Consider the following 25,040-nt stretch of genomic DNA (forward strand, 5'->3'; position numbering starts at 1 on the left):
CGCTCGAGAGCTTGTTAGAAATGCAACATCTCAGGCCTACCCCAGATCTATTAAGTCAGAATCTACATTTTAATAAGAACCCAGGGATTGAGTGTATTTAAACTGAAGGTGCATCTGTTTTAGGGGCCATTTAATCATTTGTCAAATGGAAAATCAGGGTGATTTTTTTCCCTCGAGGTTTAATACACTTAGGCAGCAGAGCTTGTGTTCTCTCTTGGGGAGAATCAAGGTATTCAGTCTTGGCTGCTGGGTTCTGCATCACGTACCATCTCACAGCCTGGTTCTTCAGCCTCCTGGCTGAGAGTCTGTGGGCAAGTTACTGAACCTCTCTGAGCCTGATACTCCATTTATAGAATGGAGATGATAGTGATGTTTACCTCACAGAACTGTAAAGATCAGCTCAAATTAAAAATGTCTGAACACTTTGTACAAGGTAAGGCACAGTGCACCTGTATAATGTTATTGTTCTGAAACAGAAAGGCAGACATTGCTCCTCATAATTTAAATAGTAAAAGTAATTCTTATGGCACTCAGAAGCAGATAGTTATGTATATCTCTGGAAACCATCACATCTTGACAGTAATGCTTAGAAAGCAAATGTTTTTCTTTTTAATCTTTCATATTTTCCAATGAAGAAACTTACATAAACAGCAGAGGCACTCTGCTAGTTACTGTTATTTATTCATTTTTTAGGTTAGACTGACATTTGTTATTAAAGATGTAAACCGGAGCCAAAGTGAACCTTTGGAATAGGCATACACACATGTAATTGAAGAACCTGACTCACTAACCTACTTCCTTGGTTACCGAAACAGTTGGAGGTTAGATTACCTGGGTTTTAGCTCCATCTAGTGGTCATATATGACTTAGTTTTCTGTTGTATAAACACTAGGGAATTCTGATTTCATCTTTTAACCCATATACATCCAACATCTTACTTTCCAGGATAATCTATCCAACATATACACATTTTATGCTGTTTTTATACTTAAAGTTGGAGATATTCCTATTTAGAAAAGAAAGACTGGTGTCATCTTTGTTGCTTCTCTCATTTATTTGGTATACCCATTCTATCACCATCCCCCACCCCACGTTAATCTCTCAAAACATTAGGCCTGAGCAATAGGGTTCCCAGCCTCACAAAAGATGCCCTTTCCTCACAAAGTGGGCAGGGAGCCATGTGAAGGGTCAGTGCAAGCTAAGTAAACAACAAGAGGCCAATCTTTCTCTTCACCCTTATCTTGGACATGTATTGTCTGAGTCCCTGGAACCAAGATACAGTTCTAGGCATAGAAATGGGGGCAGGGAGCACCAAGAATGCCAGAGATGGAATTTCCTACTGAAGGGTAGCAGAACGTGCTATCCCTAATATGTTTCTTTGGCATAAGAATTATTTTGAACTGATTTTTTTTTTTTTAAATAGCAGAGAAAAGAAGCTCTGAAAGCAGAGAAGTTTCTTTTCTGTAAGGGAAAATTTCTTTAATAAAAGAAATCTCTATTTGTGAGGGCATTCCTCTCTCTGTATCACGAAGAGAAGGACGACCCCAAATCACAGGAGAATCTAATCAACAGAGAAGGCCATGACTTAAATGTGCATAACACCTTTCTTTTGTCTTTAGCTGAAGATGGTATTTAAGGTGGTGGATTAAGCTATCTGGGGGAGTTACTCAGTTTTCCTGGGTATCTTCCACCACTATACATAAGATATACTTGTTAATGAACTTCTGTTTGTTTTTCTCTTGTTAATCTGTCTTATTACAGGGGTTCTCAGCTGAGAACTCAGAAGTGTTGGAATAAAATAGTTTTTCTTTCCCTACACTATCTATTTAGAAAGAAAACACAGAGATGCAATATCCTTGCATATACGTTCATAGCCAGTGAGGGAGACCAGAGCTTGCTACCTCTAGATATGCCTTTTGGGATATTATTTATTTTCAAGAAACAAAAGACTCAGAAGCTTTGACCCTCTTGCTTTCCCTGCCTAAAGGAATTCAGACAGAAAAACCCAAGTCAGGAAGAGAAGCTTAGCTTCACCTCAGCATATCTGAGGTTAAGTGTGTCAGACAGGGAGCTATCTGACAAAGGCTGTTTCTGGGTGGCCTAGCAAGACTCTGTCTACCGTATGTTTTGTCTTTCTCTTTGAATTGCCTAGTTTCCCTTTGAAATCCTGGACCCTTGCCTCTCCCTCCCTAGTCCAGAATGGCCTATAAGTCTCAAAAGCCCAGTGTTTCCTTGGAGTCTCCTACTCTTATGGAGCTACTATATGTAGTTATTTTTTTTCAATTAAAGACAAAATTAAAAAAATTTCAATTCTAATTGACATGGAGTATTATATTAGATTCAGGCATACAACACAGTAATTAGACATTTATATAATTTACAAAGTAAGCATCTTATAAGTCTAGTACTCATTTGACACCATTACAACATTACTGACTATGTTCCCTATGCTGTACTTCATTTCCATGTATGGACCGTCAAACAAAAAAAACTATCATAGCTGAATGCTTTTCTGAAAGAAATGCTTTATTGAGCCAAATGCTACCCAGAAAAGGACCAGGCCCTGGGGCATGAAGTCTAAACCACCAGCAGCAGGGCTGGATGGAGCAGGCAGCATATCCACCATCTTGAAGTTGATGGGACTCTAATTTTGTTGAAAAAAGATGCAAGTTGTTTTGAAAGAATTTACACTGGCTACAGATAAGGTGGGGTAGAAAAGGTGAACCAGGAGCAGTTCTATGAGAGGTGCACAGTCTGCAAGGAAGAAATATTTACTGTTTTTCATTGGTGATGGGCAACGGTCCTGAACGTTCATGTGTAAGCAGGATGCGGAGGCGGCTGGTAGTTGCTACAGAAGTTGATTTAAAGCTCCAACATACATTCAGGAAATGCGAGCAGTCTTTTGTTAGTTGCTCTATGGCTACTAACTGGTTCAGTTAGTTCTTGACTCTTTCTCTCACTCCTTGGCCTGCTATAATTTAATTTAGGATATCTCAGAATTTTTCTTTTGTCCATACAGATGTAACAAATTTGGTCAGTTTCTTCTGTAAATCTGTCTCATATTAATTTTTAAAATTTTTTTAAAATTTATTCATTTTTAGAGAGGAGAGAGAGAGAGAGAGAGAGAGAGAGAGAGAAAGAGGGAGAGAAGGGGGGGAGGAGCTGGAAGCATCAACTTCCATATGTGCCTTGACCAGGCAAGCCCAGGGTTCTGAACCGGCGACCTCTGCATTTCCAGGTCGACGCTTTATCCACTGCGCCACCACAGGTCAGGCATCTCATATTAATTTGATTATTGGTCCAGCCAGAAGAACTTAGAAAGGTGGAAGGACAATTAGTTTTTCCTCCCACACCAGAGAATCAGATCTCTGAGTGCACAGCATATTCAGGGTTAGGTGTGTATTTGTACCCCTGGAACTGGAGTTATTTCATCTTGAGACCTTTTGGGAAATTGACATTGTTAAATTAATTAAACAAGGAGTTCATTTAGACTGAGGTGGTTCTAATGCCATTGAAGCCCATGTAAGTGAAATGTAAGCCTGTATCTCTTGGTTGTGAAATCATAATGCTAAGGACATCTACTGGCAAACAGCAAATTGGCTTTAAGTTATAGTCAATCAAATAATTTCCTTTTTGCTTCCACCCTTGTCTATACTGTATAAGTCTTCTCTCTGACTCCTGTTCTTGAAGTGTTTCTAACCACTTTTTGTTTGGTGCTACCTGGTTGAAATAAATTTTTGCTCGTATAAACTCTTAACATTTTTAAACATGCCTCTGTTTATCTTTTAACAAAGTGCAGACATGAATCTAGGGTTTAGAACAGGGGTCCCCAAACTACGGTCCGCGGGCCGCATGCGGCCCCCAGGGCCATTTATCCGGCCCCCGCCGCACTTCTGGAAGGGGCACCTCTTTCATTGGTGGTCAGTGAGAGGAGCTCATTGGCCATCTCATTAGCCAAAAGCAAGCCCATAGTTCCCACTGAAATACTGGTCAGTTTGTTGATTTAAATTTACTTGTTTTTTATTTTAAATATTGTATTTGTTCCCGTTTTGTTTTTTTACTTTAAAATAAGATATGTGCAGTGTGCATAGGGATTTGTTCATAGTTTTTTTTATAGTCCGGCCCTCCAATGGTGTGAGGGACAGTGAACTGGCCCCCTGTGTAAAAAGTTTGGGGACCCCTGGTTTAGAAGTCACTGATCACTGAGGGACTATCTGGAGCCTCTGAGGAGATTCGGTTTGAAAGTGTGCCCCTGAAGACTCGAAACTCGTCAGGCAGGCTCAGCATTGTTGGTAGAAAGGAGTAAGGGAAGGTGAATTTGAATTTGCTCATATTTCATCCTTTGTAGCTCTCAGCAGTATACAAAGAAAGGGAGGGACATGTAATGTGATTTTTAAGGCCTCTTAGTCTTTGACTTTCTGAAAAACACGACTGCTCTCTGAATAAGGGGGAAATAACAGTTTTATTGGTTTTTTGCAGGTATTATTTAATATTTTTCCATTAATATTTTTAAACTCTTATAACATAATCTAGTTTTGTGTACCTCTTTTATTGTTCTTATTTAAGTATTAAATGCATGAAATAATAAGCTACCTTTCAGTATATTGCTTTTATTTTTTGTTTTTTGTGACAGAGATAGAAAGTCAGAAAGAGAGACAGACAGACAGGAAGGGAGAGAGATGAGAAGCATCAATTCTTTGTTGCAGCTCCTTTGTTCATTGATTGCTTTCTCATATGTGCCTTGACCGAGGGGGCTATAGCAGACCAAGTGACCCCTTGCTCAAGCCAGCGACCTTGGGCTCAAGCTGGTGAGCCTTGTTCAAACCAGATGAGCCTGTGCTCAAACTGGCAATTATGGGGCTTCGAACCTGAATCCTCTGCGTCCCAGTCTGACACTCTTCCACTGCGCCACAGCCTGGTCAGGCTATATTGCTTTTCTATACCTAAAACAGTCATTGGGGCTGAGATGCAGTTGTTAAATTATTTGAATCCCACCACTGAGGAAGGCTCCTTCCTTGCCTCCTTCAGCCTTTCGTAGGCCCAGTCATTCCTTGGTTCCGACCTCTGCCTCTGTCTTCACATGGCCTGTGTCTGTGTCTTTACATGGCATATTCCTTTCTCCTCTCTATGTATGACCATGGCCAAATTTCCCTTTTCATATGACATTACTCATATTGGATTAAGGCTACCCTAATCCAGTCTAACTTTATTTTAACTTGATTTCATCTGCAAAGACCCTATTTCCAAATAAAGTCACATTCACAAGTACCAGAGGTTAGAAGTTCATCATATCTTTTTGGACACTTCAACCCATAACACCCACCCTTACCTCTGGAGGCATATCTAGGCTTTCAGAAACACAAGCTTTCCTGAACCCCAGGAATTTGGGTTCTTGTTCAGAGAGAAGATGAATGTTAAAAGAGTAAGAAATGTAAATTTGTGATTTCCACATTGGACGGCTGCCCAGGCACCCACCTTAGAGAGAACCCTGATTACAAGTGCTATTTTAACAACGGGTTCACTGAACTCAACAAAAATTAGTTACCGGTTCTGCTGAACCTGTGTGAACTGGCTGAGTCCCACCGCTGGCCTTCCTTAGAGGCTTTGGAAGGAACATGACCCTGCCAACGCTTGATTTCAAGCTTCTAGCCTCCAGAACTGAGAGAATAAATTTGTGTTTTTTAAAAATTATTTTATTTTTTATTATTTATTGATTGATTTTAGAGAGACAGTGGAAGGGAGGGGGAGGGGCAAGGGAAAGAGAGAGAGAAAAAGAGAGAGCCAGAGAATCTCTTTATTGCTCTACTTAGTTGTGCATTCATTGGCTGCTTCCTGTATGTGCCTTGACCAGGGATCAAACCTGCAACCTTTGTGTTCTGGAATGATGTTCTAAAACGATTGAGCTAACCAGTCAGGACCAAATTTCTATGGTCTTAAGCCACCTGATTTGTAGCCCTTTGTTATGGCAGCTCTAGGAAATTAATATAGTTGAGGAGCCCTCTGATGGTAGATGAATCTCTGGGTCCAAAGGCATTTTCTGGGGTGGACCCCCACCTCAGGAACAGGGACAGTAGACCCCTAGCCACTGAGGCCTGTGGAGGTGCTGGCAGATACCTGAATTGATGCTTGCCACCAGAAGAGAAACCTAAAGGTTTCTGCTCTTGAGGACTTCAGTGCTTTTACAGTAAACAGTGATTTAGTATTTGTGGCTGAATGTCTGAGCTCTTTATAACATATTCTTGTGCACTAAAACCTCAAGAGTGTACCAGGTAAATTTAAAAGGGTTTGGGAAAAGTTGTCTGATTTATACAAGGCATAGGGACTTAGGTACAGAGAACACCAGCTCCGAGAGCTCTAGTACCAAGCAGATGGGTTAGAGCAGCAGATTCAGGTGTTGTGGGGCCTTGTATTTGTTTTCTAGAGCTGTTATAATAAAGTACCCAAAACTGAGTGGCTTAAAACAACATAAATTCATTGGTTTACATTTTTGGAGGCTAGATAGATGTCTGAAGTCCAAGCATAGGCAGGGCCACGCTCTCTCTGGTAGCAGAGAATTGAGCATCACTTAGGCAGACTGCTGTTCAGTATGAAACCGAATCTTATTTTGTTCTGTCAAGGGAGGAGTGATGCTTTCCACAAAAGGTCTCAGCAGACAGAACAGTGGGACAAACCTAGAGTGTGACCTAACTCAGTCTCTTTCACAGAGGTAGTCATTGGGTGGTCTCTATGGAAGAAGATTGATTAATGCTGAGAGGGAGGGTCCAGGCATATAGGGACTGAAATGCCCCATAATTTTCCCATCGACTCTTTAAATATATCCCTCCACTCATATATGGGATAAAAAACTGAAACTCATAGACATAAGCAGTCAGGGGGGTAGGAGGGTAGTGGTGGTTGGGGGTTAGAGGGAGCCAAATATACCATGACAGAAGATGGTTTGACTTTGGGTGATGGGCACACATCATATACCACGGAGATGTACACCTGAAACCTGTGTGTTCCTATGAACCAATGTTACCCCGTTAAATTTAATTTCTAAATATAAGAAATATTTCCCCAAACTTCACACTCTTGCAGTTCAAACAGTGCATTTTCGCTTACAGCCAAGGGGTTACATTATAGTTAACTTGCCATCATCCAGCTTTTTGTATATATATATATATATATATATATATATATATATATATATATATATTTTTTTTTTTTTTTTTTTTTTTTTTTTTTTCCTGAAGCTGGAAACGGGGAGAGACAGTCAGACAGACTCCCGCATGCGCCGGACCGGGATCCACCCAGCACGCCCACCAGGGGCCACGCTCTACCCACCAGGGGGCGATGCTCTGCCCCTCCGGGGCTTCGCTCTGCCGCGACCAGAGCCACTCTAGCGCCTGGGGCAGAGGCCAAGGAGCCATCCCCAGCGCCCGGGCCATCCTTGCTCCAATGGAGCCCTGGCTGCGGGAGGGGAAGAGAGAGGCAGAGAGGAAGGAGGGGGTGGGTGTGGAGAAGCAAATGGGCGCTTCTCCTGTGTGCCCTGGCCGGGAATCGAACCCGGGTCCCCCGCATGCCAGGCCGACGCTCTACCGCTGAGCCAACCGGCCAGGGCAGCTTTATATTTAATACATTAACTTAACCTAGTATGTACCTAAAGGAAGTCCTACAACCAGACGGCTTTTATAAAATGTTTCTAATCACCCCCGGTTCACTGGAAGGAAAAGACCATTTGGTAAGGCAAAGGAGAACAGCGCCACATATCGTACTCCACTGGATAATTCCTGCCTTTGCTAGTGATACACTGAGACTCCTACAGTCTAAGCTTCCCAAATATGCTTTGACACTTTGCTCCAAACAAATTTTTTTTTTTTTGTATTTTTCTTAAGTGAGAAGCAGGGAGACAGAGACTCCTGCATGCGACCAATTGGGATCCACCACACAAGCCCACTAGGGGGCGATGCTCTGCCCATCTGGGGCATTGCTCCATTGCATGCGGAGCCATTCTAGCGCCCGAGACAGAGTCCATGGAGCCATCCTCAGCACCCAGGCCAACTTTGCTCCAATGGATCCTTGGCTGCAGGAGGGAGAGAGAAAGAAAGGAGAGGGAGAAGCAGATGGTCCCTTCCCGTTTGCCCTGACCGGGAATCGAACCGGGACTTACACTCGCCCGGCTGACACTCTACCACTGAGCCAACCTGCCAGGGCCTACAAAACTTTTAACAAATGTTTTTGGATTAATTTCAGATATTACACGGATCTGCAGAAGTACCTCTCCGAAGAGAAAGCCTTCATTTGGGGTACTCCCCAGAAAAATCCTTCGCCCTTAAAATTCTCTTAAACTTCTTCTCTTGCCCCAAGTCAGGGAAAACTTCCCAAATTCCAAATCAAACCCAGATCCATCCAGGACGCAAGCTTGGCCGAAATAGGGCGATCGGGCTCTTGAGCTGTGATAACGGTGGGAAGGCCCTTTCATTAAGTAAAAGCGATGCCGTTAGGAAAGCTGCGGACACGCATTGAAACGGTTTTAACTTCTTTTCATTTTGGGGGGTTTCCACCTACTTACTACCTGCTACTCGCCAGCCCTAAACGAGGGCGACTGCGCCTGCGCAAAGCTGTTTACCCGCGCGCCGGGCTCTCGGTGGGGCGGAGCGAGAGAAAACCCAATCCTCTCAGTCGGCTAGGCTTTTACTCCGCCCCATCCCGCCGCGGAGCTTCCCCTCTAACCTCGGAAAGCAGGGGGCGGGGCCTTTTGGGCGGAAGTAGCAGTGCATTGTGGGCTCGCCTAGAGCGGTGGAGTTGATCCTGAATGAAAGTGGCGCGCAGACCCTGACGTTATCCGGGGAGGAGCGGCAGAGGTCTGCACCTCTGCCGAGATTCGGGTGCTTCGCAGCTCCCGTGCGGAGCGGACCGCGAGACAGCGGCGGAGGTGCGGCGAGCGTTGGCGGAGGGGGCAGCTCTGCACCGCCTCAAGTCATGGCTCAGAATAAGATCCCGCCGCGTTGGCTCAACTGTCCGAGACGCGGCCAGCCGGTGGCAGGTAAGCCGGTCGGGTTCCCCGCACAGGCAGCTTCTGTGGTGGACCGTCGGAGGGGCGCAGCTGTCAGTGTTTGCGTGCCCGTTACTGGTATTTCAGGATCGGGATGCGCTCGGTGCGATGGAGCTTCGTGGGTGAGTGTTTGGGAACGTAGACTGGAGGGGGTGGGTCCGTGGATGGAGGCACTTGTCACTGTCCGGAAAGGCTACGTATTGCCGACGGGAAGGTAGACGCGAGGTTTGTGTGGCAGGAGCTGAGGACCCAAGAGTACGGTGGACAATACTTTGAAGCTTACTGGGAAGTTTGTGAACATTTCAGGGTTAGAAAGGGAAGGGACAAACGTCGGTCTTGAGATGGAGGAGGGCTAAAGTGGAGGGGCAGTTTTCTGCGATGTAATGGATCGACAAGAGACTGGAGGTTAAAACATTTTAAAAATGACTTAATGTGGATTTTCCTCCCATTTTTTTGAGTTGGGCATACAATAAACTTTAAAATGTACAGTTTGATAAATTTTGACTATATGCACACACATCATATGAAACAGCCCAAGAAACCATCACAACAATCAAGATAGTCAACATAACCCATCACCTCTGAATCTCCTCCCGCCCTTTTGTAACCTCTCCCTCTTTAGGGAGCCTCTGATCTGCTTTCTGTCACTATAAGGTAATTTGTATGTTCTGTATGTTTTTTAAATAAGTGGAAACATTTGGTATGTACTTTTTTCTAGCTTTTTTCACGCAGGATTATTATTCTGATACCTATTTATGTTCTTGTATGTAGCAATAGTTCATTCCTTTTTACTGCTGAGTAGTATTCCATTGGTATGGACACATGACAATTTATTTATTCATTCACTCGTTTCTGGTCATTTGGGTTGTGTCCAGTTTTTGACTATTACAAATTCACTTGCTATGAACATTCATGTACAATTCTTTGTATGATCATATGCTTTCATTTCTCTTGTGTAAATCTCTAGAATAGGAATGGATCATATGGTAGGTGTACATTTTAAGATACTGTCAAACTCTTTTTCCAGTCTTAACATTTTACATTTCCTCTAACAGTATATGAGAGTTGTATTTGCTTCACATTCTCTCCAACATTTGGTGTGATCAGGCTTTCTAATTTTACCCACTTTAGTGGGTATTTAGTATTATTTTATTGTGGTTTAATGTTGAGCATCTTTTCATGTGCTTCTTGGCAATTCATTTATCTTCTTTGGGATGTGTCCAGATCATTTGTGGGATTTAAAATTGGGTTATCTTATGGATGAGTTCTAGTTTTCTTTCTAGTTCTTACTCTCCAGCAATTTTGAATTTTTTCCCCTTACCACTTCTAACTTAATATTGAATCCTTTCTTTTTACATGTGGTTTTCTCTATGACTTTATGGACAATCATCTAAACTTGGATGTCTGGCTTCTTTTTTAGGCTGGAGCTTATTTTCTGGATCCTTTCATTAGTTACCTGCTACATTGATTTGTGAGAAAAACAAAATCATAAAGAAGTTCTTGTCAAAGTGATTTTTTTTTTAATTAGAAAAATAGTTTAAAAATCAGAATTTTAACATAGTCTGCAGGATGCCATTGACAAATATTAAAATACCAACTTATTGTTAGATTAAAAGTGGGACAGATATAACACTGACTGGGGGTTGATTGCAGCAGGTGCGGTACTGAGCTACAGGCAGTTTTATGCCTCTCTGGGAAACAAGAGTTGTATATCTTTTTTCCCTTCCTCTGCTGGGAATGAAAGGTCAAGAATAAAAATTATTTCCAATTTAGTATTGAAATATTTTGGCCCCCAAAAGCTAGATTCTCACTTATTGTGGTTGAACAAGCCACTAAGTGCACCTATTTGATGGTGGTCTCTGGACAGAACCCCAGGCCTCCTGACAACCAAACGGGTCTTTCCTTAGTAATCAATAGTGCTTCAGCTTGTGATGCTTATTAGAAAGTAAAGTGAATGCAACATAAAATTCCTGATGTTTTCCTGAATTCCCCTTAAAGTTTTGTCTATGTTCTAGAAGTGTTCATGCCACATTGTGGAATGGGAAATGAGGAGTTAGCAGTGTTTTATAATGGCAGAGTAAGAAATACTAACTATATTCTTGTAAGCTTTAGTGAAAAATGAGGGATCATTCCCATTCTCATTTCCTACCTCCTTTCCCCCACTTTTTTCTGATTTATAATAAGCATGCTTATTGTATAATTTCTTTAATATTTTGCATATGTAGGAAAATGTATTATGCCTGCTTAAATTTTCTCACTTTAAACATTAGGATACATTTTATTACTACTACAAGTTCATAACTTTCCTGAATCAGAAAGAAGATGGTGCTAATTATATATAATCTGTTTCACCGTGAAGTCTCCTTTTCTAATTAAACCAGACTCCCAATGAGAGAGCTCCTGTAGAGAGGGCCAAGCTTTATTTCTGAAAAATTATTTTTCCCCCTTTTGAGTGATAGATTTCAAGTGAATACTTTGAAGAAAATAAACTTCTTATTTCTTACAGGTCATTGAATATGAAATTATTTTGTACCTGCCATGGGTAAGGGACTTACTAGGAACTAACTGGGCATATAAATACCAGACAGTCTTGTGATAGTGACGGTAACTTTGAAGTCATTTTACTTAGGAAATATTTGAATGTTGACTTTATGCTACTCTTTGGGACTACTGAGATGATTATGATACAGTCCCACACCTTAATCTTTAAGGTGTATAGTCTGTTTATTTATTTATTTATTGTAAGTGAGAGTAGGGATGATAGACTCCACATGTGCCCAGACTAGGATCCACCTGGCAACCCCCATCTGGGGCCGATGCTCGAATCAACTGAGCTGTTTCAGTGCTCAGGGCTGACGCTTGAACGAATCTAGCCACTGGTTGGGGGAGAGGAATAGAGAGAGGAGGGGGTGAGGGAGGAGAAGAGAAGCAGATGGTCACTTCTCATGTGAACCCTGACTGAGGGTTGAACCTGGGATGTTCACATGCCAGGTTGACGCTCTATCCACTGAACCAGCTGGTCAGGGCCAGCATATAGTCTTAGGGGAATAGCAAACTATTATTTTAAAACACAGTTCTGTTGTAATAAATGCAATAATGAGTATTATAGAATATTATGGGATACCGGAGGTAATGGACCTGATTCTCTTTTTGAGGTTGGGTAAGAGGAGATGGGGAGGAGGAAGGGAACCAGGGAAGACTTCCCGGAGTAGCTGACACATGAATTATCTTGAATTAATAGAACAGTTAGGTAGATGGTTGGAGAGAGAGATCCAACCATCTAATGGAATGAATCTTCTAATATACCATATTATTTGCTTATTTATTATGTTTATAATAAGTTTATGGTTTATATTTTTCCAGAAGTATGTAAGCGCTATCAGGGATTCTTACCTCTTTTTTCTTTTTATTAATGTATTCTATACTCCTAGAATAATGCCTGGTACATAATAGGCGTTCATTAAATCTAGGTGAAATAAAGGTAGAGGTAGTCAGAAGTGGTCAGATTCTGGAAATATATAAACATTTTTTATTTCATTTTTTGTATTTTTCTTAAGTAAGAAGCAAGGAGGCAGAGAGACAGATTCCTGCATGTGCCCGACCCATCCACCGGGCATGCCCACAAGGGAGCGATGCTCTGCTCATCTGGGGCCATAACTCTGTTGCAACTGAAGCCATTTTAGCACCTGAGGTGAGGCCATGGTGCCATCTTCAGCGCCCGGGCCAACTTTGCTCCAGTGGAGCTTTGACTGCGAGAGGGGAAGAGATAGAAAGAAAGAAGAGGGGAAGGGTGGAGAAGCAGATGGGTGCTTCTCCTGTGTGCCCTGGCCAGGAATTGAACCCAGGACTTCCACACACTGGGCTGATGCTCTACCGCTGAGCAAACTGGCCAGGGCCTGTATAAATTAAAAAAATTTTTATTTTAGTGAGAGGAGGGGAAGCAGTGACAGACTTCTGCATGCACCCCAACTGAGATCCACTGGGCAAGCCCACTAGGGGACGATGCTCTGCCTATTTGGGGCCTTTGCTTTGTTGCAGCCAGAGCCATTTTTTAGTGCCTGAGGTGGAGGCCAGGGAGCCATCCTCAGCGACTGGGCCAACTTTGCTCCAATGGAGCTTTGGCTGTGGGAGGGGGAGAGAGAGAGAGAGAGAGAGAGAGAGAGAGCGAGCGAGAGAGAAAGGGAGTGGGAGGGGTGGAGAAGCAGATGGGCACTTCTCCTGTGTGCCCTGGTTGGGAATCAAACCTGGGACTCCTGCATGCCAGGCCGACGCTCTACCACTGAGCCAACCAGCCAGGGCAGATTCTGAATTTATTTTGAATATAGATGTGATAGGATTTGCTGATGGATTGGATGTTCAGTGTGTGAGAAAGAGAAGATTCAAGGCCAACTCTAAAGGTTTTGGCCTGAGCTAGCAAAAAATTATGTTACTATGAGAGGAGCAGGTTTTGGAGTTTGGATATTGAGAGCTCAGATTTGGATATCATGTCTGAGATGTTGGTAAGACATCAAGTAGAGACTAAGTCAAGTAGGCAGTGATAACTGCTAGCGTTAAGGGAGGGGTTTGGGCTGGAGATAGACATTTATGAGGCATCAGTACATTGGTGACTTTTAAGTGGAGGAGACTGAATAAGACACCAGGGGAATCAGTGTAGGTAGAAAGGAGGTCCAAGGAGAGAGCACTGGCGCAAAGCATAGAGGGCTCAGGGAGATAAGGAGGAGCCAGTAAAGGAGACTGAGAAGGAAAGGCCAGAGAGATAAGAAAGCCAGGAGGATGTAGCATCTGGGAAGCCAAGTGACTGTGAATCAGGGGCTCCCTCTTGAATTAAAAAGTGATTCGTTGTTTAAGAACTGAGAAGTGACCATTGGATTTAGCAGTGTGGAGGTTATTGGTAATCTTGAGTGGTTTTGCAGAAAATAAAAAATTTAAAGTTATTTTTATGAAATTTTAGGTTAAAGCCTCTGGACAGATGTTAAAATTTCACTGAGATATTATTTTAGGTAGATATTAATTCTTATTGTTTTATTGTGTTTTAAAAATATAAATTAGTTAAAATGGGTGATTTAAAAATTTATTATATAAGGTAACTTCTCCTATACTTATATTGTGATTCAGAATAAAAGACCAAAAAGATCAGTTAGTCTTGCTGAGTTATAATCACTGATAGTTGTTTGGAGAATGATTTTGGTTAGCATGATTCTCAGCATGATACTTATCTTAGATGTAAGATAAGGTCCATAAGGTGGAGAGAGTTCCAAGCTCATATTAAAAAGGTATAATAAGGAATTTGAAAGAATTGATTTAATTCACTCTGTTATCAGTTTTCTAGTGCCATATTTTTAAAGGTTTTAAGGTAGTAATTTTTTAATGTAGTGGTTTAGAACTTAAGAGTTTTAGCCCTTTTTTTTCTTTCTTTTTGTATTTTTCCCAAGTGAGAAGCAGGGGGGAGGCAGACAAACAGACTCCCACATGCACCCGATCTTCCAGGGGGTGATTTTCAGCCCCTCTGGGGCATAGCTCTGCTGCTCTGCAATCGGAGCCATTCTAGCGCCTGAGGTAGAGGCCATGGAGCTGTCCACAGCTTCCGGGCCAACTTTGCTCTAATGGAGCCTTGGCTGCGGGAGGGGAAGAGAGAGACAGAGAGAAAGGAGAGGGGGAAGGGTGGAGAAGCAGATGGGCGCTTCTCCTGTGTGCTCTGACCAGGAATTGAACCCTGGACTTCCACACATCAGACTGCCGCTCTGCCGCTGAGCCAACTGGCCAGGGCCTAAACTTAAGAGTCTTTATGGAAGTTCTATTACCTGGTAATTTCTCTTTTGCTGTATATTTGCTTGTCAATTTCTAGAACTTAAGTTGTTCTCAAAACTTTAGAACTTAAGTTGTTCTCAAAAGTTCCAAGGCAGCATCTTTTAAAAGTATAGTTTAGATTGAGAATGTTTCATGAGCAGTTCATTTAAAATAATTTAAGAAAGTGATTTTGAGAATTGCTAATTATAGAGTTTTAACCTGGACCTCTTTTAAAAAAATGAAAATTGTTTCCCATCTTCATGTTGTTTAGGAAGATTCTTACCTCTGAAGACCATGTTAGGACCAAGATATGATAGTCAAGTTGCTGAAGAAAATCGGTTCCATCCCAGTATGCTCTCAGATTATCTAAAGAGTCTGAAGGTAAGAAACAAAATATTTTTGATCATCATTTAATATGCTTTATTTCTCTTTCGTTCTTCATGCGGCTTAAATTTTTTTTCCCCATTGATTTGAGAGAAAGAGGAAGGAAAGGGGAGAAAAAGAGAGAGATAAAGAGAAAAGCATCAACTTAGTTGTTTTATTTAGTTTTGTATTAATTGATTGCTTCTCCTATGTGCCCTGACTGGGGGTTGAACCCACGACCACTGGTGCACAGGTTAGGCCAGGGGTTGGCAACCTATGGCTCGCGAGCCAGATGTGGCTCTTGATGGCTGCATCTGGCTCGCAGACAGATCTTTAATAAAAAAAATAATAACGTTAAAAATATAAAACGTTCTCATGTAGGAAATTTTCAAGTAGGAAATCCGTTCATTTCCTACCGCTCATGTTCATGGTTGCGGGTGGCTGGAACCAATCACAGCTGTCCTCCGGGACAACACCAAATTTTTATTGGATAATGCCTGATGTACACAGGTCGTTGTATGGCTGTCACGGAATTACATTTTAAAATATGTGGCATTCATGGCTCTCTCAGCCAAAAAGATTCCTGACCCCTGGGTTAGGCGTTTTATCCATTGAACCACTGGCCTGGGCTGGTGGCTTATTTTTATCTTTTAAAACATTTTATTTTGAAATTGCAAAAATTGTACACAGTACTATGAACCCTTCCCCTGTTTCTTTCCAATGGTGACATCTTATGTAGTTGTAGTACAATATTAAAGGCAGAAAATTAACATTGTACAGAACCATTGAGTAGATTGCAGACCTTATTTTTAGTTTTTAGCAGTTTTTATGTGCATTCATTTGTGTATATGCGTATATAGCTCTTTGCAGTTTGAGCTAACATATAGAGTCATGGTAGTACTTACAGAGCTGTTTTAGACTCCTTCCTACCCCCAACCCTGTTCAGATTAGCATCTTTATAGTTTGATCATTTTGAGGATTTTATATAAATGGAATAAAACAGTATGTGATGTTTTGGGATTGGCTTTTTTCATTAAACATAATTCCCTTGTAGTCTATACAAGTTGTTGCATCTAGCAACAAAAAGTTTGTTCCTTTTTATTGCTGAATATTGTTCAGTTCTATGGATGTACCAGAATTTATTTAACCATTTAACAAGAGAATAGTTTCCAGTTGTGGGTATTGTGAATAAAGCTGCACGAACATTCATGTACAGATACATAGTTTTCATTTTTTCTGGGACAGGTACCCAAGGGTATGATTGCTGAGTATATGGTTAATGTACAAGAATGTGCCAAACTATTTTCCTGAATGAAACTGTAATTTTTTATGTTATTCTGACATTGTACTGATTGTATTAGTTTCCTAGAGCTGCGGTAACAAGTTGCCACAAACTGAGTGGCTTAAAACAACAGAACTTTAGATTATAGACAAACAGAGAATCTTAAAAGCAGCAAGAGAAAAGTGGTTACAGGGAGTCCTCAGGTTATGATGGTCTCAACAAATGGCGTTTTGGATTTATGAAGCTCACACCTGTAAAAACTTAAAAAAATTTGAGATGTGAGTGTTTTGGCTTACACTGTTAGTGTCGTACTTATGAACTACATGGGCTAACTAGTTTGGTTGTGCGTGGCGGAAGAAAACAGTAATGAAGCGGATGAGTGAGGGAGTTGGCGTCCCCCGGTACGCTTATCTACGCCATTTTGGACTGTTAAAAGTGCAAGTGTCTCATTTGTGTGAGGCTAGGGTGTGTTTTGACTTACACCAAAATTTGGGTTATGTCACTGTCGTAGGAACAGAATGGTATCGTAACCTGAGGACCCCCTGTACTTACCTACAAGGAGTTCCCATAAGACCATCAGGTGCTTTCTTAGCAGAAACTTTGCAGACCAGAAGGGATTGGCATGAAATATTCAAATTGATGAAAAGCAAGGACCTACAACCAAGATTACTCTACCCAGCAAAGCTATCATTTAGAATTGGATAGATGAAGTTTCCCAGCCAAGAATAACCTAACCATCAAATCAGTATTACAAGAAATGTTACAAGGTCTTTATGAAGAAGGAAAAAAATTATGAATAATAAAATGGCAAGAAATACATATCTATCAACAATTACTTTAAATGTAAATAGGTTAAATGTGCTAATCAAAAGGCATACGGTGACTGGATAACAAAACCAGACCCTTAACGTGTTGTCTATAAGAGACTCATCTCAGATCGAAAGACATGCACAAAGTAAAGGGATGAAAATAGATATTTTATGAAGTGGAAACTACACAAAATTAAAAGATGGGGTAGCAATACTTATACCAGACAAAATAAACTTTAAAGCAAAGGCTATAACAAGGGCAAGGATCCAGCAATTTCATTTCTGGGTGTTTATCCAAAGAAACCCAAAACACTAAATTGAAGAGACATTTATATCCATGTGTTTATTGCTACATTCTTTACAATAGCCAAGATATGGAAGCACTCTAACTGTCCATCAATAGATGAATGGATAAAGAAGAAGTGGTACATATATACAATGGAATATGATTCAGTCATTAAAAAAAATGAAATCTTGCTGTCTGTAACAACATGATGGACCTAGAGGGTATTGTGCTATGTGAAATAAGTCAGAGAAAGACAAATGCCAGATGATTTCACTTATATATGGAATCTAAAAATAAATAAGCAGAACAGAGACAGACTCATAGATACAAGAATATTTTGGCAGTTGCCAGATGGGATGGTGTTGGGGAGATGGATAAAAAAAGTGAAAGGATTAAGAAGTACAGATTGGTAGGCAGTCATGGGGATGTCAAGTACAGCATAGGGACTAGAGTCAATAAGATTGTGATAACTATGTATGGTGTCAGATGGGCAGTATATATATCGGGGTGATCACTTCATAAGTTATATAAATGCCTAATCACTGGGTTGTACATTTGAAACTAATATAACATGGTATGTCAACTATAAATAGAAAAATAAAAAATAATTAAAAAAACCCAGACCTTTATTCTCTCACAGTTTTGGACGCTAGAAGTTCCAGATCAAGGTGTTAGCAAGGTTGGTTCTTCCTAGAGGCTTGGAGGAAGAATCCTTTCCGTGCTTTTCTCCCAGCTTCTGGGGATGGCCAGCTATCTCGGGCATTCCTTGGCTTGCAGCTCCATCAGTTGTCTCTGCCTCATTGTTGACATTCTTCCTGTGTGTATCTGTGTCCAAATTATCCTCATCTAAGGACACCCTGATTCAGCATGACTTCATCTTTTCTTGATTAGATTTGCAAAGATGTTAAAACCCTATTTCCAAATAAGGTCAAATTTATAGGGAGTTAGGACTTGACTATACATTTTTAGGGAACATAACTCAGCTCATAACATTAATCTTTATTACTCTTTTTTATTTTATACTCTTTAGAGTCTGTTATTGTAGTCTATTATTAGTACATTCAACAAATATTAGTACCAATTATGTGCAAGGCTCCTATCATGGGATAGAAGAGTTACCATTTAGATTTTGAAAACTTTTTACCCATCCATTTTCTTGGTATAGTTTTGAGTCTTTATTTGCTAATATATTTTACTTTAGCTTAGTTACAAATTTTTAGTTTTTATTTCCATTATCAATAATTGTATTGGAAGTCTTAGTGAACATTTATAAAGCATTAAATATTTCCTAGGCAGTGAGCTAAGAACTTGGGTTTAGAAGCCATCTTGGGTTGAATTCCAGTTTGCCACATACAGCTTTGTGGGCAAGTTACATAATCTCTTCGTGTTTCAGTTTCCTTATTTGTAAATAAAATTAGTGATGCAAGGCATGTAGATTAGTGCTTGGTACAGAGCAGGGGTTCCCAAACTTGCATGCGGCCCCCTGAGGCCATTTATCCGGCCCCGCCACACTTCTGGAAGGAGCACCTCTTTCATTAGTGAGAGGAGCACATTGACCATCTCATTAGCCAAAGCAGGCCCATAGTTCCCATTGAAATACTGGTCAGTTTGTTGATTTAAATTTACTTGTTCTTTATTTTAAATATTGTATTTGTTCCCATTTTGTTTTTTTACTTTAAAATAAGATATGTGCAGTGTGCATAGGGATTTGTTCATAGTTTCTTTTATAGTCCGGCCCTCCAACGGTCTGAAGGACAGTGAACTGGTCCTCTGTGTAAAAAGTTTGGGGACCCCTGGTACAGAGTAAGGACTTTAACAACTCTATGAGGTAATCTATTATCTCTACTCATGGATTGAGGTTATTAATTATGAAAAATACATATGTATATATAATAATTGTATGTGTATATGTTATTCTATTTTTTCTTAATTGGGGTGACACTGGTTTTTGTTAAAAACCATACAGGTTTCAGGTGCACAATTCTATGACACATCTTCTTTTGTATTATTATTATCTTTTTATTTTATTTTATTTTATTTTTACAGGGACAGCGAGAGAGAGTCAGAGAGAGGGATAGATAGGGACAGACAGACAGGAACAGAGAGAGATGAGAAGCATCAATCATCAGTTTTTCGTTGCGACACCTTAGTTGTTCATTGATTGCTTTCTCATATGTGCCTTAACTGCGGGCCTTCAGCAGACCGAGTAACCCCTTGCTCGAGCCAGTGACTTTAGGTCCAAGCTGGTGAGCTTTTTGCTTAAGCCAGATGAGCCCGTACTCAAGCTGGCGACCTCAGGATCTCGAACCTGGGTCTTCCGCATCCCAGTCCGACGCCCTATCTGCTGCACCACCGCCTGGTCAGGCTATGACACATCTTCTGTATACTGCACTATATGTTTATTCTCCCCAATGAATGTGTGTATGTTATACACACAGATATATTCACATAAAAACACATTATCCACAGACAAGATTAACACACATACATTGCTATGTATACATATACGTACATATGGGGCTCAGGGCAGTTAAATCACACAGCACACTTTCTCAGTTTTCTTGTCTAAAGTATTCCTATGTATTTAGGAAATGTATTGTTTGCTCAGCCTACTTTTCATGCACGTCTCATTTTGAATGTGGAGACAAATGACATGGATTCTAATTCTAACTCACTGAGAAGCTGTAATATTGGTATCTAAATCTTTGTATTTAGCAGTGTATGTTTTCTGAAGGAATTATGATCACTGCATAAGCTATGTAGGAGAGAAGAGAAGTAGGCCCAGGGGTGGCAAATTGCAGAAAATACCATCAAACATACATTTCCTTAAGGAAGAACTCCCCTGATACATGAACTCAGGAATCTGGAAAAATCAGTTGAGCACATTATGGCCACTAGTTATATTTTGGAAGCACACAATTTTGTCTATTTCATCATGTGTGAAATTTAAATGTTTTTGTCATTTTTCCCCCTGTAAAAATGGAGTTGAATCATTATGTAGATCAGTTTCCTTAAGGCAAATCCAACAATAGGTATCATTAAATGCAGTAACAACAAAAGAGAAAAATCACAATTTAGAAAGTACAGATTATTTTTCTTGCCATTCTTCTCAGGATATAGGTTTTAGAACGAGGTGGAAGATGTGTGTGATTAACCTTTTTTCTTGGCTTAGTTCAGGTTTGCATTTCTTAGTGAGACTGTCTTGCTGGGCTGAATGTGATTTTTGTTAAAGATTTTTCAAACCACATGGTCCATGAACACAAGCCAGCAATGTCAGCAGTCAACAGAAGAAATAATGATTTTTGTTTCAATGCAAGAAAAACTGACTGTGAGGGGGGGATTAAGTCTTCAGTGAGATGTAAAAATACAGCCATGTGTTCTGTTCTTTACTGATTATTTAAGGGGTTTATAAGGGAATTTCGGCTGTACACAATTTTTACTCCTATACTATTTCGCATTAGAATTTAACTGCCTAACGTGATGTAGTGATGCTTGCTTGGCATGCTGGGCTGAGGGGTGCCTGCAACTTGTTTGGATTGAGGGGGATTTCAGATGGATACTACCCCTTGCCCTAACCTCTTGTCTCATAAATCATAGGTGGAGAGGCAGATGCCGAAAACGAAGTGCTTGCTTTTTTTAGTTAGACTTCGGTGGTGTTGAAATGGAGTCTGTTTTGCTTATGTTCTTGTTCCATCATTAGTTTGGCGGTTACTTATTTCATTTATTGTCTGCTAAGTTCTAGTGCCTTGAGTAAGACTTGGTTGAGTGATACGTTATCAGTAGTTCCTTGGCACAGTGAGTGTAAATAATCCCGCAGTGTAGACGAATGAACTGGAGTACTGGCATCAAAATCACTTACTAGTAAACCTGCCCTTTTTTGTTTTTGGTTTTTTGTTTTTAAATAAGGTTAAAATGGGCTTGTTGGTGGACTTGACAAATACTTCAAGGTTCTATGACAGAAACGACATAGAAAAAGAAGGAATCAAATATATAAAACTTCAGTGTAAAGGGTAAGTCATGCATTAAGATTCTTTAATATTGAAAACTTTTGCTGAAATGTGTAATCTCTTTTTTAAAAAAACGTTTTCATATTACTAGACATGGTGAGTGCCCTACAACTGAGAATACTGAGACATTTATTCGTCTGTGTGAGCGGTTTAATGAAAGAAACCCACCTGAACTCATAGGTATGTTTGACTTGACTTTACGACTGTGAAATAGTTTATTTTGTGATTGGGTTTTCTTCCTCTTTTTTCAAGTGAGTTGGTATGGAGGTATTTTCTTCTTTTTAAAGTAATCACCAGACATATTTATTACAGTAATAGATTAACTTTTGCAAACTATAAGATAGAAAAAATATTAAAAAATATAAAAAACTGTATTTTTATATAGAATAACTGTGTGTTTATAAATAATGTTTTTCAAAATAAAGCCCCAATTGCCCCTCTTTGGATGTACTGTTGGGAAACTCTATCATAAACACTACATATTTCTTATAATTTTGTGTTTTATACTAGATATATTATCCTGAAGCTTTTTTCACTTAGTATCTGAGAGTGATCCATGCTGATGTATGTAACTGTTCATTTTTGCTGCTCTGTAGGATTCCATCATCTGAATATACAGCAGCTTATTTATTCCCCTGTTGATGAACAATTCTTTTAACAAATATTTATTGATTGCTACGCTTTGAGAGGTATAGGCTCTTGGAACATATCAGTGAAGAAAGCAAAAAATAGTCCCTTCTCTTATGGAGCTTATATTCTAGTGTGGGTTGTGAGTGGGGGTGACTGGATAGGGGAAGGCAGGCAATAAACAATAAATGTAATAAATAAGTACTTTTTTGTGTGTGTGTGACAGAGAGAGACAATGAGAGGGACAACAAAGGGACAGACAGACAGGAAGGGAGAGAGATGAGAAGCATCAATTCTTTGTTGCAGCTCTTTAGTTCATTGATTGCTTTCCCATGTGTGCCTTGACCTGGGGGATACAGCAGAATTTGTGACCCCCTTGCTCAAGCCAGTGACCTTGGGCCCAAGCCAGTGACCTTGGGCTTCAAGCTAGTGACCTTTGGGCTCAAGCCAGTGACCCTGTGCTTGAACTGGTGAGCCTGCACTCAAGCCAGTGACCTTGGCGTTTTGAACCCGGGTCCTCTGTGTCCCAGTCTGATGCTCTATCCACTGCATCACCGTCTGGGCAGGCTAACTACATTTTCTTAAAATGACAGTTACTTAAAATGACATTTGGGTTATTTTCAAGTTATTTTTATTTTTAAATTTGCTATTATAGATAATGCTGCTAGGAGTAGTCGTTAAATTTTTAAGGTTTGATTTTGAGCCTTGATTTATTCTTTCTGGTATTTATAATGGCATATAGTTTGAATTGAGGATCCAATTTAAATGTTTTTTATATAAACAATCATTTGTTTTATTCATTCATTCATTCATTTATTCTTCTTTTCCAAGTGAGAGGAGAGGAGATAGAGAGACAGACTCCCGCATGTCCCACGGAGATCCACCTGGCGGCCCATGTCTAGGGGCAATGCTCTGTCCATCTGAAGCCATGCTTGCAACTGAACTATTCTTTGCCCTTGAGGTGGAGGCTCCATGGAGCCATCCTAAGCTCCCAGGGGCGATGTACTCAAACTAATAGGACCATGGCTGTGGGAGGAGAATAAAGAGAGAAAAAGAGAGAGAGAAAAGAGGAAGGGAAAGAAATGGAGAAGCAGATGGTCGCTTTTCCTGTGTGCCCTGACTATGGATTGAACCTGGACAGCCACGTGCTGACTGATGCTCTACCATTGAGCCAGCTGGCCAGGGCACCAGTCATTTGTTTCAACATAGTTTATTGAATAATTTGTCGCCTGATAGCTAGAGACCATAAATTAACGTCTTACTGTTGGAAGACGTTAATTTACTGTTGGAAAAATATTTTTCTTTTTTCTTTTTAGCAGGAGAGAGAGACAGAGAGAGAGGTAAGAAGGGAGAGTCAGGAAGGGAGAGAGATGGGAAGCATCAACTTGTAGTTGTGGCACTTTAGTTGTTCATTGATTGCTTCTCATACATGCCTTGACCTGGAAGCTCTAGCTGAGACCTTGACCCCTTGCTCAAGCTAGCGACCTTTGGGTTCAAGCCAGAGACCATAAGATCATATCTGTGATCCCATGCTGGAGCCAGCAATCCTACACTCAAACTGATGAGCCTGCGCTCAAGCTGATGAGCCTACACTTAAGCTGGTGACCTCAGGGTTTTGAGCCTGGATCTCAGTATCTCAGGTCAGTGCTCTATCCACTGTACCACCACTGGTCAGGCGGAAAATATTAAAGTCATTTCTTTTATTATTTTTGGAAACATTTTAAAACTCTTGTCAATATATTTTGTGACTTCTTTTTTTCTTAATTTAAAGCAGCGAGTAGATTCTACATTCAGGGGATTAACTGAAAAATTATTAGTAAGAAAATTCAGGGGATATATTTGGATACAGATAAATAAAAATATATCAGCAACTTTCCTTCAAATAGCAATAACTAGTTAGAAAATATAATTAGAGAGTGGTCTCATTAATTTCATTATTAATAATATTGTCTAACATTTATTGACTATTTCCTCTCTGCTGGTCACTTTGTAAACCATTTTACATACATTATTTCATTTTCTTCTCACAACAATTCTGTTAGGTAGATATTATTTTCACCCCCATTTTATGATAAGACTAACTGAGGCTTGGAAAGATTAAGTTACTGACTCAATGTCATTCACACAGCTAGTAGGGTTAGAGTTTAGGTCAGATGTTAAGCAATCTGAGTTGAGAGCTCACACTGTAGACCACTTCTCTTGTCTGTAAATGGAGTCCAAAACAAGGAATAAAGTTATTAAGAAATATAAGAGGTCTTTACAAAGAAAACATACTTGAATATTAAAAGACTGGAAGAAATGGAGAGATTTAAAATTTTTAATGTAATTCCATGCAAATACCCATGAGACTTTTGAAGAATTTATTATATAGTTAATTTGTATTTTGTAAAATCCACTTCCTCCATTAAGTCAATAAATATTTATTGAGCATAGAAAATAATTGTTTAGCAAATTATACAGGCAAGATTATGAGCAAGAAAATTTTGAAAAACAAAGGAAATGAGGGGTTATTTTTTACCAGGTATTGGAGCACATGGGAAAGCAGTGGAAACTACAGTAATTTCTGGTGGTAGGGATCTTTCTCAGATCAGTGGGGGAATGGTCATTATTCAACAAATGGTGTTGATACAGCTAACTATATAATAAAGTACATTTTAGATGGATTAAATATTTTTAAAAAGACTTGTAAAAATATAGGAGAAAATATAGGTATTTAATTATTGCATGAAGAAGGATATTCCCAGTACAGCTATAGCGCTCGACTTACGACCATGATTGGTTCCGACAGACTGGTCGTAACACGATTTGGTCGTATGTTGAGTAGGCTAACAGTACAGTACTGTGA

The 25,040-nt window shown here is 40.2% G+C and overlaps 1 protein-coding gene across 1 annotated transcript in view; it reads left to right on the forward strand.

The window, feature by feature from the left end:
* Window positions 1-8,747: 8,747 nt before the first annotated feature.
* RNGTT (RNA guanylyltransferase and 5'-phosphatase) overlaps window positions 8,748-25,040 on the forward strand; it is a 270,093-nt gene continuing 253,800 nt past the window's right edge. Inside the window, exons 1-4 of the mRNA XM_066358895.1 lie at window positions 8,748-9,025; window positions 15,093-15,202; window positions 21,468-21,571; window positions 21,660-21,748. Of these exons, the coding sequence (XP_066214992.1) occupies window positions 8,962-9,025; window positions 15,093-15,202; window positions 21,468-21,571; window positions 21,660-21,748 (367 nt within the window). The 5' untranslated portion in view covers window positions 8,748-8,961. The remainder of the gene's footprint in view (window positions 9,026-15,092; window positions 15,203-21,467; window positions 21,572-21,659; window positions 21,749-25,040) is intronic.

This window comes from Saccopteryx leptura, chromosome 1 (assembly GCF_036850995.1).
Source record: "Saccopteryx leptura isolate mSacLep1 chromosome 1, mSacLep1_pri_phased_curated, whole genome shotgun sequence".
NCBI classification, from domain to species: domain Eukaryota; kingdom Metazoa; phylum Chordata; class Mammalia; order Chiroptera; family Emballonuridae; genus Saccopteryx; species Saccopteryx leptura.